The sequence below is a fragment of the Apus apus genome, chromosome Z (genome assembly GCF_020740795.1).
Source record: "Apus apus isolate bApuApu2 chromosome Z, bApuApu2.pri.cur, whole genome shotgun sequence".
In the NCBI taxonomy this organism is placed as follows: Eukaryota; Metazoa; Chordata; class Aves; order Apodiformes; family Apodidae; genus Apus; species Apus apus.
Genome location: NC_067312.1, coordinates 74,648,658 through 74,661,391, shown reverse-complemented (window position 1 = coordinate 74,661,391; position 12,734 = coordinate 74,648,658). Strand labels below are relative to the sequence as shown.

At 35.8% G+C, this 12,734-nt stretch overlaps 1 protein-coding gene across 1 annotated transcript in view; it reads right to left on the bottom strand.

Moving 5' to 3' along the window:
- Window positions 1–12,734, bottom strand: part of ADGRV1 (adhesion G protein-coupled receptor V1) — a 278,553-nt gene that overhangs the window by 211,629 nt on the left and 54,190 nt on the right. The window contains exons 25-34 of the mRNA XM_051642551.1: window positions 12,126–12,255; window positions 10,967–11,047; window positions 9,532–9,671; window positions 8,500–9,109; window positions 7,355–7,570; window positions 5,921–6,136; window positions 4,550–4,794; window positions 4,156–4,337; window positions 2,640–3,451; window positions 1,131–1,340 (exon numbers count right to left, since the gene is read on the bottom strand). Coding sequence (XP_051498511.1) covers window positions 1,131–1,340; window positions 2,640–3,451; window positions 4,156–4,337; window positions 4,550–4,794; window positions 5,921–6,136; window positions 7,355–7,570; window positions 8,500–9,109; window positions 9,532–9,671; window positions 10,967–11,047; window positions 12,126–12,255 — 2,842 coding nt within the window. The remainder of the gene's footprint in view (window positions 1–1,130; window positions 1,341–2,639; window positions 3,452–4,155; window positions 4,338–4,549; window positions 4,795–5,920; window positions 6,137–7,354; window positions 7,571–8,499; window positions 9,110–9,531; window positions 9,672–10,966; window positions 11,048–12,125; window positions 12,256–12,734) is intronic.

Sequence of the window (12,734 nt, the reverse complement as noted above, 5' to 3'; positions counted from 1 at the left end):
TATGAGTAATATTTAACCATTGAAAAGTATTCAGGGTCATTGTAACCTGCAGGAGTGAAACAGTTTGTATTAATTCTTTGTGCTCATTACAAGCACTTAGCCTCCCAGATTGCAGCTGACTTGGCAGGTAGATCAGAACTGTTAATGCCAAGGAATAAAGACAAAAACTGGGCACACACCAGCTCAGAATTAACATAAAGTATATCTAGATAAAACCTGAAAGGTTATGATATTGTTTCATTTCTTGGGGGAGAAAAACCCCACAAAGCAAAAACAAACAACAAAAACCAAAACAGAACACATCTGGTGGAGAAGAAAATGCAATGCACACATTCCTGGATAGCAAATTTCTTGTTTGTTAATTTTCCCTGCCCATCAGTTTCTATATCAGAGAAACAGGATTCTGCTATACACTGAGACACCAGCAAAGGCTGCCCAAAGCAACCACCATTACTACTGTCATTTTCCTATGCAAAACTGCATCAACCCTGAGATCAAACATGGAAAATGCTCCTTTAAAGTACTAGTAGAAACCTTGGGTCCACATCTATTGTTCTTTCTGAAATGCCATGACTGAGTGATGACAGCAAGTTTTGCTACATTCCTAAATTAGCTGCCTTACAACCGGAATAAACAGAACAAAACAGCAGGTCATGGAGTCAGAAAGAGGGATGATATTATTCTAATCTTTCTGTGGGAATATTTTTGAGAAGATTTAAAGTCAGTTTTAAGTCACTGGTAGATAAGGTTTGTTTATGACTGCTAGTAGTTGTGTATGATGGGAGTTGTACACAGTTCTGGACTATGGTATAAATCAATGGGATAAGAAATGATAAAAGGGTGTTTGAAATGCAGTATCAATAGAAGCAAGGCATGGTCTTCAGAAAAAAGGAAACCACAGATGTTGATATTTAATATGGTTTTGGAAATTGTGTACCCATCCTATCCATGGATTTCCTGTAAGTGCTATGCTTGAAAGAGTTAAACATTCAAAGAAAAACATGCCAAGTATGCAGTTATTCTCTGCTTACTGGTATTCTCTGAGGAGTGATACAATCACTGGTTATCAACAGAACGCACAGAGATGGAAGCTAATGTTAAACTGAGAGTGGTCAATGCAAAGAACCCACCTTCACGACCAATAACAGATCTTGAGGCTGTCTGGAAGCTAATAACTCCTGCCACATTGTCACTTGCCAGAATAATCACTGTGACGGTGTCAAAACTGGGCAGAATTCTACTCCCACCTTCAGCATGAACCAGGCTGATTATGATGCTTTCATTATCCTCTGGCTCTGGATCATCTAAAATGGTCAGTGTGACCACCTTTTTTGTTTCCCCTAGAAGGAGAAGAATATATACATACTTATGTGTGCAAATCAAAATCACCTTTTAAAAAGACTTAATCACCTCCTTTTGTAGGAAATACTTAAAAAGGACATGAAGCATATTTACATATTTACCTGTCTGGAAGTTACTGAATGTCATTACAAAGTTTTATTTAATTACTATTAAAAAGTTAGATCATGCAAAAGTAATTTTCAAATTATTAAATATATCAAGTAGAAATGAACCATGGAGATATAATTCCTGGATGTCTAGAATCTTTAACTTACAAAAGGGGAATATCATTCTTGCAAAAAGGTTTCCAAGTGCATAAATTCTCTGATTTATAAATACATATAGCATATACACGAGTATGTCCACTCAATATCAGTACATTTACTAGGCCAAGGAACGCATTAAAATGGGCTGTCATTGTGTTGTCTTCTGAACTACCAAAGAATGATAATGTAAATGTCAAACATGATCAATTACCAGGCTTTGTAAGCAGTTACAATTTACAACACAATTCTTTTGCTCAGTCCATGTGCATAACCTGTGCTTTATGATGGAAATGAGTTCACAGAATACACACGATTCTTATTTCATTGTCCATCAAGATATTTTGAAGACAGTTGTTACTAACCTTATAATCACTAATGGAACTACATGTCAGCCTCAGAATCACTGCTAGCAACCCTTCCTTTGAGCTCAGCTGACTTAAAAGCTAGCTAGCACACTAGAATCTTTACTACACTCCCATACCTTGCCTTTAAAATAACTGTTCAACCAGCTCAGGCTTTGAAAATATATATCTGTCATGGTGCATGGTACTTAAATAGTGCCTGCCACTGACTTATTAATCCCATTTGTAACTTTTTTTTAATATACTGTTCTGTTATGAAATCAATGCAATCTGAGAATCTAAAAAGAGAAGTCATGAAAAAATTAGTACAGTACTGACTGAAGATTAACAAAAAAACAGTTAGGCCTGTTTCTCATTTTCATTAGCCTTGATATAACAACTATATTCAGCCTCATTATTCCTTATATGTTTGGTGAAAAGGAAACCTTTATAATGCACACTGGAATATTTCTTTTTAAAAAAACAAACTTAGATACTTGGGTTTTTTATTATTATTATTGGGTTTTTTTTAGCTATATGCTGATTAACTATCTTATTTTGAATATGTATCCTGAGCATTCCGGGAGGTTTATCCTAACAGTAAGACATCCAGAGCACTGAGTACAAGTCAGATTCTTTTTGCTATTCTTTAGTTTTAGAAAACAGAAGCTAGTGTAAAACCTTGCCTCACCTTCAGCAAACACCAGAATCTCACCAACACCTACAAAATCCACATTTGGGGTAGCAGTTCCACCAACCACACGCCATTCCACTGCCACCTGCCCCAGGCTGCCTTCTGTCCTGTGTATCATTAGCTGCACATTGGTCTGAGGACGTTCTTCCACTTCAAGATACAGACCTTCCTCTGTTGCATTGGGATTTATGCTGTAGAACTTAAACACTCCAAACGCATCTCCATTCATCATTATGATCACCGTGGAAGTATTTGGCTGCCCTATAGTTGGTTGGTTTTTTAAGCTGGCTGAGATGTTCATTAGTTCAACTCTCAGAAGGGAGACAGTGAACTTCTCATCCAACTCTGGCAGACTGTCAGGGAGTATGGTAACTGTGAGATTTGCAAACTCTTCCCCTTCCTGCATTACTGCCCACTGACTGGTAATAGACTCATAGTCGCTACCCGCGATGGCTTGTGTGCTGAAGAGAGCAGATGCACTAGTGATGTTTTTCTTGTAGGTCCAGAATCCTGAAGTGTTGGTTAATGGGCTGATCTCTGACGTCAGCCAAAGGCAGAGAGGAATCTCAGAGGCACTGGAAAATGTAAAGGCTGAACACACTTGTTCTTTTAGGCACTGAGTTGCACAGGCATACAGGGGGTCACTCGCTGCTGACACGTTCACTCTGGTCTTGGATGGCTGGCTGGGAATTCCTTGCACAGGAGGCTCGAAACAGGCCAGGATATCCTGACCTTGCTCAATGGCAAGAGCTACCACATCAGTCTCTGAAGTGCTGTAAAATATCTGCAGCTGACCAAACTTTCCCCCACTAAAAGACATTAAAATAGAGAAGCCATGTTAGCTGATGGAGTATGTCTAATATTCTGTATGTTTCTGGGTTAAGAATAAATGTAAACAAAATTGGCCCTTTATAAACTGTTAAAAAGTTCAAAAATAGCTAATTAAAGTAGATTCCCTTGAAGCTAGCACCAGAATAAGTGAGTTGTAATTTTTTGTGGATAACACCTTTGATCATTTAGACCTTGGAAAGCAGTCTGTTAAGAACGTGTATTTGCAAACATTTTTTTTTCTAGGAATTAACTTAGCTTTCTTAGGGCTGGCAATTAATAAAATGCTCATGCTGCCCAGTCTTCCCTCCTAGGGGTCCACAGGAAATCGTATCACATGAATTAACCTGTTTTCCTGTTCTTGTTTCCATCCCACAAGGGTTGACTCATTTGGTCCTCCAGCTCAAATCACAGAAGCAGACTGCTGTGGTTTGATGATTAAAAAGGAAAATGAAACTTCAAGTGTGCTGTGTACATTAGGTTTACATTGCAAGTCACAATGTATGTTATATTTAAGTACTTTATGTACGTTTCTAAGAAGGAAAAACTACTTAAAAAAAAATGTGTTGAACTGGCAGATCAAGAAATTAATGCAAGGACTTATAAAAGAGGAGCATGACATTTGAAATTATCACCAAGAAAAAAATAAATAAATTTATATAAATAAAGCAAACATTATACAAACCTTCGCCTGACTGTTACATTTGCAAGTAAATTTCTTTCTAGTGGCTCCTGAATTCGATACAAGGATTGATGAAAGAAAACTGTGCCATAAGGATTATCATTGGCAGGTATTATAATATTTGCCACGCCATCTACCCCAATAGCACCACCATTGGAGGCCTGAGTTAATTCTACACGGACAATCTCAAAAAGAAAAAAAAAAAAAGAAAAAGAAAAAGAAAAAGAAATAATGCAGCTAAACAATTTTTGTTATTTCTAAAAATAATCACAAGCAAACTAAAATCTGAACTACTTGCACTTTCCTCCCAGAACATTCCTTGTCTTTCTTTGCACACGTTGCTACAACAAGTTAAAACTATAATACAGCTCAAGACAGACAAAACAGCTTTACTTACTTCTTCTATTTCTGGGACATCATCAGCCAAGATTTCCAACAGCAACATGTGAATGGCTTCCCCAGGGGCAAAACTTATATTACCCAAGGCGACCCGCAGGTCGGCGTCAGCAGGATGTCCATCTATGGTAGCAACCCACTGAACAGTGACATTACCCAGTGTCCCAGCACTGCGGATTATTGGCAGATTTACAGTTACTGATCCAAACTCAGGCTCCTCCACAGTGAACTCCGTTATCTGAAAACCTGAAGTACAGCACAGAGAGATCCGTTCTACAATTCTGTGTATTTCATTAACCATGGAACTGGAAGTAAATATATCAGCTCCTGAAGCACAAAGTTTTATTTCCCTTGATTGCTTTTACTTGCACAGGTGAATCACTTTTGAGCAGTTTTAAGTTTCAAAGTAATGTTCACTATTAACATTTTCATCTACAAATGAAATTAGCATGAAAATTAAGCCCTCATCCAGAAAGTTTATCTCAAGATACCAAATGCTCAAGGCTAACCATGAGCTATTTCTAAGCTCTTGGAAGATAATTTCATAAGTAATCCCAGCAAGGAAACTCTTTGGCAGCTTTCATGTTACTTACTGAAGAAATAAGTCAACACATTCCATCTAAAATAGTTTCAAGTATGTGTATTCAACTTTTCCTGTATTCAACTTTTAGGTTTTAAGAATTAAGTTAATTAATTACCCATCTGGGAATATTTATTTTTTACATTTTTTTCTTTCTTCCCTTTGTCTTCTTCTAGTGATAAAATTGAACAAGATTAATTAAATGGGGCACCAAAGAGTCTGAGCTTAAGTAAAAGGAAAATACAGGAAAAAATACCCACAAAACCAAACATCTAATGAAACTGATTTTGGAAAGTGTACACTATTCATGTTATTGATAATAGCGGGCAGAAGAAAAACTAAAACACTTGACAGAAAATAAAGGAATGTACTTTAGCTTCTTTTTATATTTTTCTGTTTCCCCAGATTTTAAAATCTGCTTTGGCTGATTTATCTAGTGAAACAAAGATATAAAAGTATTTAAGCAAAAGACAGTAAAATGCAGATTTTGGCTTAAAACTACACAGAAATGCATCACTTAGATTAAAAAAATAAAAACTAAACTGAAATGCATCTATCTCTACTGGGAGAGAGATTTCAAAATCTTGCTGTATCAAATTACTAAATAATACTTTTGTTCTATTAAAGCACCCTTACTCTTTAATTACATGTTTTTATTTAGTTCACCTTATTTTTTCCTTTACTGTATTAATCCAGGATTCCTCTTACTCTGTTGCCCCCTAACAGCTCACCCACAAATCTGCAATAAAAACCTTACAAAAGAGAGAAAACACGCAAATAAGACTAATTTACCGAAGGATCCAAAGGGGTCATCTGAAGCCTCAATGATTATGATTGCTTTAGTCAAAGATCCAAGCAAGGCTCCTCCTGTTGTTTGATTCAGCAGCTGAACATAAAATGACTCCTCAACTTCAGGACTGATATCATTAATTATATAAATTGGCACAGCTTTACTTGTTTCTCCTTCTAGTAAGACAACATCTGATGAGGCTACACTGTAGTCCTCGCCTAGATTTGTAGGCAAAAAAAATCAAAACAATAAAAAACACAGAATATGAGTACATTATGGTTCAGTGTACTGAACATCACCACCAATAATTTTCTTTTTGCTTGCATATGGATTCCTCCCTGCTTCTACAGGGTGGTTTTTTTTTTCATTATCTTCAGACTCATACAACACAGGCTTTTTAATTTCCCATTGGCTTTAGCTATCTGGATGTATTAAAATAAAACTTGGCTTCACCACAACACAGTTTGCACTGTTAGGCCAAGTGGTAGCTACAAAAGGTCCATTGTTGTCTTCCATTGACAAGGTCACACTACCAAGACATTTCTGTCTTTGATTTCTAATTGCTTGCTGGCTTTTCAAGAGATAAAAGTGAACAGAAGTAACTTTGTCAAAGTAGGTTTTAGCACAGGGCACATTTTTTTGTGTGGACCTGAACTCTGGCAGAAAGTCTAGATTAACAAGTGTGATACTGTAGATAATGACTGCTTCCAAAACTAATTCAAAGCATAATCTGACATCAATCTAGCTATACAATTATTTATAAAGTCTGTGACATAAAAAGGAAAGTACAATACCAGTTCCCAGAGCATGTACATCCACCTGTTCAATTGTGGACACAACTGAAATATGGTGGATTTGATTTATAACTAAGTGGTTTTGACCCTGCACACTTTTTAAGTTAGTTCTTTTTATGTTCCTTCTCTATGGAAGGGACCAACCTGAGAACTTAACCTACCATTTTTTAGGGTCTTCCTTGGTTTTCATTGGTTTTTGTCTGCTTTACCACTGAGTCTCCAACTCTCACATCCTCTCCAATAAGCTCACCCAAACAATGCGTGGTGGGCTTAAACATGTACACAGGGCTAGATAGTAGCAACATATAGCACTATAATATTTTTTATTTCTTTTCTGTTTTTTAAGAGGCTGTGGGTTACCAGGGAATCAACCACTCTAGTTCTTTTACTCATTTCTCTTGCTAGATTCTTCAGTGATGATGTTTCAGAGCTTTATAAAAGCTGATGCAGGGTCTCTCCCACAGGGTTTGTATTCCTATTTGCTAAGCAGCATCAGGAAATGTCTCACTACTTTTTTTTTTGTACTTGTTATACAACAACACATTCAGTAACACCTGTTTGCTTTGACTGCTCAAAGCATACAGGATACTTTTTCCATCTTAACATAGACTACTACACCCTTCTGGCATTCTGGTTTCTTACCAGCTGTGGCAGTTATTGGCATAGCTTTAAATTTCACAGAAACATCAGCAAATATCCCCCCCGTTCTGGTCACATTAATGATTGGTCCAACAAAATTTTCAGCAACTCGCACAGTTGAAGCTGAAAGCTGAAGTGTTCCAAAAGCATCATCATTGGCATTGATAATTACATGAGCTATTGTCTCACCCACTAATCCAAGTCGAGGAGAATTTTCAACTGAAACATAAAGAAAACTTAGTGAGGAGGTGGCAGAAACAGTTGATATTTATGGCTATAGAGTTCCTAGACATACATGGGAGTTTAGTGCTCAGTTCTCACTTCTTTATCTTCTTCAGAATTGGACAAAATATAACTACTACAATAGAGTTTTGGTGTTTTAATTATATTATGGCAGAAAAATCCCTATTTTTAATAACATTACTCTACCCTGCTGTGGAGCATAAATGTCAAAAGTTTTTGAAGACACTAGGCACTGTGAAAGAATTTGGTTATTCACATATTTGTCCATAAGGCCAGTAATAAGACTGACACAGGTCAGAGGAATTTCATTTTGCTCTTGCTATGAAGAAATATAATTAAGATTTCGATCTCTCAGCAGAATTTTATTTGAAGTTTCCCTTAATGTCAAGATTAATGGGAGGCAAGGGCAGCAGTCAGACATGCTGAGAAGCTCTGAAGCATAAATCAGCCTGTAATGCCCGGAATTTATCTGAACTATGGATGAAGCAAACATATTAAAAAAGCAACATGTGGCTGTAATTCTACACTGTATGTTTAAAATATTTTTTTGGCTTTCAATAAGCAAAACTAACTTAGTTATTTCCTAATACTGAACTTCAGAGACACACTAGATTAAGATGCATTAGTGCACAAAGCCAATACAGTAACATTATTGGCCTGAAAGACCTTGAATAAGGTGATGCAAAAGGGATCAAGGCATGTTCACCCATCCCTGACAAAATACTGTGCTAAAGGAAATACAACCCAACAGCATATAAGGCAGATAACTCAGACATTTATTAACTATATAAAGTTGAGAAGAAGTAAAAAGTTTATCATTTAACTTGTTACATTTTTACCCTATTAAATGTAAGCACTAGCTTTCATATTGAAATTGTAGTTTTTTACATATGTAAGATACTTACTTGGCCGATCCTGCACTTTCTCAATCAAAACAATACTGCTTAGCTCCACAAAAACAGATTCTGACCTCTCAGGATCATCATCATCCAAAACAGGCAAAGATATTGTGGTCTCACTTTCATTGGCTGCAAAGATCACGTATCCTGTAACGGGTATATAATCTTTTCCCTCTGTTGCTCTAACAACATCAGGTGGAAGAAAAGGTGACTTTTCGTCATCGCCCATAGTTCTGTATGTTACCATCACTGCACCAAGGAGGCCACCACGCCTTACTATTGTCAGTGAGATGTTTTTTGTTTCTTCCTCAACTCTTATTGGTCTGTTTCTCTCAGAAAAGATGAAGACTCCATACGGATCATCACTAGCTAAAATAGTTAATGTTGCATTAGTATGATTTCCAAGACGACCACTGGAGACATTAGTGATCACAACTGAAAACACCTTATCCAATTCAGGAACTTCATCAGGAGAAACCTCTACTGTAATATTTGCTCTTGCTTGGCCAACATCAAATGTTACATTCCCATCTGTAGAGATCAAGTCTTTGGCAAGATCACAGACTATGATCCAGTGCAGCGTCACCTGAGACAAGGCCCCATGCGTTCTTAAAACCTAAGTGAAAAATATAAAGATCTGCCTATTTCTGTTCTATGAGAAGGAAAAACATAAAAGTATGAGACGGAATTAAGAAAAGACATTGACATGGTGGGTTAAAAATAAATTTCTGTTTTTAAAAACAGTGCAATCTTTATTATCTCAGCTTTACAGTATTTGTTGTATCATAAGAGTTATTTTAAGATAGTAGCACTCCAAATGTAAAGAGAAATAACTTAAACCCTCAGATGCTATTATTGCATAGTTTTAGCTTCAAGCTGAATGATACACACCAGAAAACTCAGTATGAAACAGCAAAAGAGATGTGCACGATAAAGTTGTAAAGTCTACAGACTTAAGGTAAAAACACTGCAGACCAGTCAGTAAAAAAAGAGACAGAAGAAGACTGCACAGTAATATGAGACTTGAAGCTTTCTAACCTGCAGCACAATATTGCTGTCTCCATCTTCAGGTTCAGTTCCATTTACCCAGAGTGACTCAGTACTGAACTCAAACACACCATGGGCATCATCAGAAGCCTCGATAGTCACAAGGACGTGGGATGCAATTCCCAAGCTAGCTGTTAAGTGCAAGTTCCAAAATAGTTATTTTTTTTCTAGTTTCTTTTCTTTCACGAAAGAAAACAGCTAAGGAAATAAAATAAATAAACAAACAAACAAACAAATAAATAAATAAAATACAAAGGAAAGAGTGATGGGAGTATCCATGCTGGTTTGTCTTTGTTTTTTTTTTTTAATTCATGATAAATATTCACACGGATAAGGGACTGACTTTCCACAATGCGGTCCTGGCAGCCTTTCTACGGGACAAGAATTATAATAAATATGGATATTTTAAGGGAGGAGAAGAAATAAAGCTACATGTTTAATGGATCAAAACAGAGCAGAATTTAGGATGAGTGAAAGCAGACAGACTGAATGAAAGCAGGTCTCATCCTAACATAAGCTGGAACGAAAAACAAACTGAAAACCAAGTCTTGTAAACTCTACTATTAAAAGATTGTCTTGGGTGAGATAGCTTGCTGCTTAGAGAGAGAAAGAGCACAGCATTTAAGAAAACAATTTCTAGGAACAAGGAAAAGGGAAACAGCACTTAAAATCCCAGGAAGCTCCAAAAAGTGGCTAAACCACAGATTTACTCTCAGATTCACACTGAAATAATTTGCCTTTACAAATAAATTGAAAATCAGGCTGTTGTGGGGAATAAATTACTCTGTTTGCATAATGGATGCTTATTTAATATTTTCAGGTCTGTAGGGTTCAATTTTAAGTCCTATATGATCAGAGTTTTCCTTCCAATTTTATGTTATCTCTGCATTTAGGGTTTTTTTTTTTTTTTCTTCTCAGCATTCAATTATCTTTGTTTAATGTATGTCACGGCACAAATACAAACTTAAAGAAAAGAAATGAAAAACAATCAAATAATTCATTTAAAAAATCAAACACAGCTTATAATTAAGAGTTTTACTGACACCTAGAGAATGAAAATAACATAAAGCACATATCAAAGCATGCAAACAGGTAATTTTTAAATTATCTTCAATTTTAAAAGTGTCTTTGCTTATTGCTCCCCAGAAAACTTAACAATTTTCAAACACAACTAATTCTGCAACTCTATGTCTGGAATTACTCTCTTGCATTTTACAACAATATAGGTTTGATGGTATATAAACTGTTATTTTCTGTGTTGCAGTAAGCACTGACTGCTATTGAGATTTTGCCTAAATTAAAAAAGATTATATTAATAACCCTTAACGACAAGTAAAGTACACTACAACAGGTTGTATCAGTATAGTAATTTTTGAGGGATATTACAGTTAGCAATAAAAAACCAGTATTAATTGAAAATGCTTACCATGTTGATGGACAGTTTGAAGGAAGAAATCCATGTTCCCATCACCACTACCACTGCCATCATTTCTAAAGAGCTCAGCAACTTTAAGATGACAGACATACAGATATATACACATATATACATTTAGAAATAAAGAGAAAGCAGAAAGTAATTCAAATATTTGTGGACAACACAAAAAGAGAGGGAAGTATTTTAGAAAGGCATCAATTTTGAATATGACAGAATACAGGATTGCTGGTAAAAAGCCAGAAAAAGTATTGTTTATGCCACCTCTTATTTAATTTATGACATTAGAACTAGCAATGGGAGGTCAGAAAAAATAAAAAACATACACTTCTGTTTTCTCTTTTCTTTCTTTCCCTCTTTGTATTTTCCCTTTCTTACTTCTAAATGAGGTCTGTCATGGAGAAACTGGAAATGTGAATGAAAAACAAAAAAAACCAACAAAAAAACCCAACCAAGTTTATAATCTTGCTTAAAAATATTCTTCAGTGGAAACAAATTCTTTAAGGCCTAAGTGGTTTTATGTGGCAGGAGCGCTGATGCTTGCCATCTAACATCTCACACTAGAATTTATTTCCTTGCAGTGTTTTTCTTATTCTTCCACAGAGCTACCAGCTACCTCTCTAGCTCAGCCAAGCTCGTTGGGCCTCTCAACAGCCTCAGTCTCCTACTGCTATAATAAAACTGAATGTCATCAGCCAGTGTATCACAATTCATCTGCTTTCATAGAGTCATAGAATCATATTGATTGGGAAAGACCTTTAAGATCATTCAAGTGGCAGATAAAAAAAATAACTTCAGCTGTTTAGCCTTAAATATCTTATAAATACTGGAAAAAAATAAGATACTTTTTATATTATTTTAATTTTCATTACCAGTGCTGAAATTATGTAATACGGAAAGCAGCAATTACCTTTAAACACCCTAATGCACGGTAATAATACACATTCTTTGGGCTCTGGTAGTTCCCAGCAATTATTAACAAAGGATGTGAAGAACAGTTCTTTCCTAAGAAAAATTACAGCTGTCTGGGGGATGTGGGTGTGTTTTTTTGACTTTAGAAATAACATGGAAATAGTACACCTACAAAAGATAAGATTTTAATGCATGAGTAGAGATCATGAAAATACAACCAATGCATTGATGTGTCTCTTACCTCCTCCCTCTGGATTCAACAGCTCCACTTTAAAAGTTTTTTCTAATTCAGGAATAGAATTATCAGTGATGTTTACAGTAACATACTTGTATCTTTCTCCTGGCTGAAATTCCAGAGTGCCCACAACAGCCTGCAATAGGAAAGTTCTTCACATTTTTGTTCAAGTCTAGTGTTTCATCCATATGGAAAAGAAAACAGAACCTTATTTTTTTGCTGAAACATCTACTTTAATTCACTCAAGCTTTATAAAAAATCTGCTGAATCTTTGTTAAGAGAAAAAGGCATCTAAATTCACAGAATTATGATAATCTGTATTTTCCCACACAAATATAAGACAAGCAAACACAGATGTTTGCATGCTATTTTGTTGAAAAAGTACAAATGCCAGCATGTACAAACATAATCTTAATCTGTACATGCACCTGAGTGCTCATACAAAGCTTGATACATTAAGCAACAATAGAAAATATCCCTTCTCTCTGCACTGACAATTGTCTTTAAAAAACAATCAAAACTAGAGGCTTTTCCTAGGAAACAAGATACTCTATACAGAAAAGAGGTAAAAGTCACATCATTATATAAATTTTTACACATTTATTTATCACATTA